The sequence below is a fragment of the Penaeus japonicus genome, unplaced genomic scaffold (genome assembly GCF_977035675.1).
Source record: "Penaeus japonicus unplaced genomic scaffold, GWHDUDI00000001_assembly GWHDUDI00000007, whole genome shotgun sequence".
In the NCBI taxonomy this organism is placed as follows: Eukaryota; Metazoa; Arthropoda; class Malacostraca; order Decapoda; family Penaeidae; genus Penaeus; species Penaeus japonicus.
In genome coordinates this window covers 22,224,548-22,229,725 of record NW_028234409.1, presented here as the reverse complement: position 1 = coordinate 22,229,725, position 5,178 = coordinate 22,224,548, and the positions used below count along the sequence as shown (strand labels likewise).

The 5,178-nt window shown below is 41.1% G+C and overlaps 1 protein-coding gene across 1 annotated transcript; it reads right to left on the bottom strand.

The window, feature by feature from the left end:
• Nucleotides 1-4,316: 4,316 nt before the first annotated feature.
• LOC147471575 (uncharacterized) lies at nucleotides 4,317-4,715 on the bottom strand. Its single transcript, XM_086538209.1, has one exon. It carries the CDS (start codon nucleotides 4,713-4,715, stop codon nucleotides 4,317-4,319), a length of 399 nt encoding a protein of 132 aa, XP_086394335.1.
• Between the last annotated feature and the right edge of the window lie 463 nt (nucleotides 4,716-5,178).

The window sequence follows — 5,178 nt, the reverse complement described above, 5'->3', positions numbered from 1 at the left end:
TACCTATTATTGATTTGATGCTAATGTTCCAACCATAATTAGGAGCCTGAGACTGGGCGACCGTTATCTCGAGACTAAAGCTGTAATTAAAACAAATAACTAATTAGTGACAGATAGGAAGACTGATTTAATCCGCTAATTAGTTTGTAGCAGAGATGGCGTGAAAAAATTATCAAATCCGCTAATGAGATAAATACGATAAAGATGATACATATGTAAAAATATGATAAATATAGGAATTGAGACAGAATACTTACGATTCGCCAGTCATCTAGAACATCAGTTAGTAAAATCAGTACAAGTTACTAGAAGAGGTATCGAAACAGCTGATAATCTAGAAGCTGAAACAGATGAACGAGAAATAATTAAGCCTCTTATCTGGTATAAAAAGAGAATTTGATACGATTTCAGTAGAGAGAGAGAAAAAAAACAAAAACAATTACTAGTAATGATAATGTCAATCATGATAACATGGTAGATACTAGTGATAGCACTAATACTGGTGATAGAAACTGTAGAAATTAATGATTGTAATAGATATAATGATAGCCATGATGATAAAGATGATGTTGTAGAAAGGGTAATGAGAACTATTGCGATTTCCGTGATGATTGTTTAATGAGGACCATGAGATATAATGATAATGATAATGAAATGATGATGGTAATAAAAGTAATAATAATGATAATAATAAAAGTAATGATAATGATAATAATAAGAATGCCGATAATCAGTCAAAGTAACAATTGATTGTCCCATGGCTAAGATATCAACAACAATCACTGAAGCTTGCATCTGAGAGACCAAGAGATTTCCGATCAAAGTGATGAATGGACGCTCGCTGCCGCTGCTAACAGACGTTCATCACATCCAATGCGTGATCTGTGACCGGCACTGGCTGGTCGGTTGCCAAAAGACCAATTAATCAATCAGCTGATCTATTAATCAGTCCCTCACTTCCGCGGCAAATTGATTACTCCGAAGAGGCTGTTGTCTCATCCTGGGGTAATTAATGGAAGTGAGCTTGATCATTTTTTTAAAATTATCGTTATGGTAAATAAGGCGTGAGATAAATCGTATTTTTGCTTTATTCATTTGTGAAATGAGGACTGTTGAGATTTTTTTTATTTTTTTTTATATTTATCTATTTTTTTTATTTTTATAATTCTGAAAAGCCTTTAAACGCAGTTGTATTTTATTTGTCTCTTAATTTGATAACTGCAAATAAACAATCTATTATCCTGAACGTTTTATTATCTATTTTTTCGATAAGTCTAGGCGAACGTTTATTGATCTAAATAGATCAATAAAGATAGTAATATAAAAAGAAAAAAATATCTGACATAACAATTCTGACTGTAAACACGGACAATTAGTAAATGTTAATGTTAACATATAATAAGTATATTCATCTGGACTGATTTGAGAGTGAAAGTGTCAGTGCACACACTCAGCACAGTGGTTGCGTGAATGTTTTTCTTTGTATGTTCTCGTGTGTTGTCTCGATTGTTGTTGTTGCAAGTACTGTGTGCAGTTGTGGGTGGGTGTTTTTTTTTCTAGATACAGAGTGTATGAAGCGAATATAAAGTTGAGAAAGATAAACTGTTGAAAGGAACAAGAAAGAAAGAAAGAAAGAAAAGAAACAAACAAACAAAAATATTGGGCATTGTAGTAATCACCAAATGCCAAATATGATGGTTAATGTTAATGATGGGATATTGCTATTACATTTGCTAACAAGGACAATATTTATAATAATGATAATACTACTTCTAATAGTAATTATAATGATAATAGTGATAATTCGAAAATATTGATAAAAGTGATATTATTACTTCTACTATTAACAATAATGATAATGGTAGTAATGATAGTGATAATAATAATGATACTGATAGTGATAATAGATAGAACAACCATAACGACTCTTAGAATAAAGAAACAACTACACCAATTATTTTTATCATTGCTATTACTACAATTACAACAAGAACCATTCGTAAAACACAAACAACACCAATTACTTTTATTATGACTATTACTACAACTACAATAAGTACTAGTTGTAAAACAAATAGAAGAATAACGATTCTCCATTCACGGCCAGACAATAAGACCCAATCATTGCCAACGCGAAATCCCGCCAGCAATTATTCCGCCTATACGCGCTGCACACCCTGATCAGCGCACTTGCAATCAACGTCTAGACACTTCACAATCGTTCATATGCAAGCTGATGTCATTCTTAATCCTTTGCAATCCCTGGTCAACGTGCAAGCGGAAATAAGAGGAGAGTGAGGATGAAGGAGAGGAAAAAATGGATTTGTCAAATCTTTCTCTCTCTCTCTTTCTCCTTCCTGTTCTTTCTTTCTCTTTTTCTGTCTCGGTCTTTTTCTCTTTGTTTCTTGCTCTCGCTCTTTCTCCTTTTTTCTTTCCTTTTCCCTCTCCCCCTTCTCTCTCTCTCTCTCTCTCTCTACCTCTCTCTCCCTCTCTTTCTTTCTTTCTTTCTCTCTTTCTCTCTCTCTCTCTCTCTCTCTCTCTCTCTCTCTCTCTCTCTCTCTCTCTCTCTCTCTCTCTCTCTATATATATATATATATATATATATATTTATATATATCCATATTCATATTCATATCTCCCTCTCTTTTTCCCTCCCTCCACCCCCACCCCCCCTCTGACTCTCTGTCTCCCTCTTTCTCTCTCCGCTTGGACGCTCGTTGTAGAGAATCCCGAGTAGGATGAAGAAAGGGGAAGAGCACGTGGATGATAGAAAAACGAGAGGTGTTTCCCCTCTCTTGAAATCTCCCCTTTATCCCCCTCCTCTCCCCCCTTTCCCCTCTCCTTCGACTTTCTACGTATCTTCAAACTATCTCTCTTTCTCTCTCTTCCTATCTCTCTCTCTCTCTCTCTCTCTCTCTCTCTCTCTTTCTCCCTCTCACTCATTTACTCACTCACTCATATACTCACACACTCACTCACTCACTCACTTATTCTCTCTCTCTCTTCCTCTCAATCTCCCTCTCTCTCACTCTCTCTCCTCTTTCTTCGCCTGTTTTCCTCCTTTTTGAGTCGTATTGTCAGTGACAGAGTTCAGGTGATAATAACACCGTTCGCTGCCCGAGCCAAGATTTATAAAGGAATATTACGGCGTAATTCAGGTATAGCGAAGACAGGGGGGCGTCGTACTGCTACGGCGGGGGGGTGTCATTGGATGGCTTGGGGGGTAGGGGAGTATTGGGGTGCGGGGGGAGATATAGAGGGGGAGGGAGGGGAAGGGGCGGTGGTAGAGGGGTAAGATGTGGGGGGGTGGGGGGGTCGCGTAACGAGAGTTTGGAGTCCGAAGTCGGGATATTACATGGAGTAAAAGGGGAGGGTTCTTAAGGTATGTAAAGGGGGAGGAGGTTGTTACATGGGGGTGAGGGGGGAGGTCGTTACAGGGGGTGAAGGGGGAGGGGTCTAGTGGGATTAGGAGGGAGGGGGTACGTCAAGGGAGTTCCATAGGGTTAAAAGGAGTCACATAATTGGTCGAGGGAGGGGGGAGGGGAGGGAGGGGAGGCAGAGAGATACATACATGGGCGAGGGCGTTCAATGGTAGGGGGAGGAGAGGCCATCAGAATTAAAGGTGAGGGGAAGGTCATGAAAGGTGTGTAGGAGGTCACAAGAAGGGGGAGGGAGAGGGGGAGGGGTGGGTGAGAAAGACACCTCAAGACACTATTTGAGAGAAAGTTTACGAGTCTCCCCTCACCGCTACTGCTGGAGTACATGTCGTCTCAGTCAGGATATATATTGAGGTGGACGTGTTTCCGGGCGTTCATCTTCACACACACGCACACAAACATACACACATACACACACACACACACACATACACACAAATACGCACACACACTCAACACAGAAGAAACAAGTCTATACAATTAACAGCCACCAAAGTGAGGATGGCGAGCAAGAAGTACATCTAAGTTGTCATCTGTGAGCAAATGTTTACAAATTTGAAGTAAGGTCTGTCCCTGTGGTAGTAAATTTGTCACTGTGGGCAATGGAGGCAATAGTGGTCGAGGGTGTTGGCGTGGGGCGTTGACACAGGCTTGCAGGAGAAGCGCGGCACTTCCTCTGCTTGGAGACTTGCCATACCGGCCGGTACCCCAACCTGAGCCGAGCACTTACAACATTATGCCTACGCACCATACACCCATGTTGGCGGTACTTTAGGGAACTCTGAAGAAAAGTGGTCATGATGCTGTATGGAAACACTGTTGGTCCTTTCTGCGTTCCTTCGATGTGTTGTTATGGCATCGAGTCCACCCCCAATGTAATTAGTCAGCTGAGAATATGCTGATTCTGAAGCACCGTAGGGATGGCAAGGCAGTTGCATCATCTAGGTCCAATGCACAGGCCTCCTTGGCAAGACGATCCACCTTGTCATTACCAATAAGTCCGATGTGAGAAGGCGTCCACACGAAAGATATGATAAGGGATGCGTCATGGGCGGTGGCGAGTTGACACAGAATTTCTTGCACAACATGGCCACAGCTCGGTCTTGCAGAGGAAAGAGCTTGAAGAGCTGACTGCGAGTCACAAACAATTATCCCATTAACTCTTTGCTGAACAATGATCATTACTGCATCTAGAATGCCATGAAGCTCGCAGAAAGTAGAGCTCGATGAGTTGGGTAGCCTGCGGCCGCGCCATTCACCATCCACAGGTGGCTCCATGGTGGGTGAAAACACAGCACACGCCGCACTCCCGTCTGCCTGCACTGAACCATCAACATATATGTGGTGTGCAGCGGGGACAGACACGGACACTAGGGTATTTCAATAATTGCAACTTTTGAAATGTCATTGTGACTGTACAAAAATAGGCTCCATATATCATAAAAATGAAATGTGAAAAAAATCAGCTTGATCTGATAACATTTAGGGGTTGCACTTTTCAATTTAATATATTACGCATTTCCGCGGAATTGGTGCCGCGCAGCGGACGAGGTCCACGCACTTCGAACTTCCTCGCTAACCTTAAGTAATGATAGTTCCCTTCCGAATCGCAATCAAATTTGTGTCTTTAGGTGCATCAAGTTCCTCGCTGACCTTGGGAACCTAAATATTGCATGCAACAAATTTCTCACAGACCTTAAGCACTTAAATACCGCATATAGCAAGTTCCTCAATGACCTTA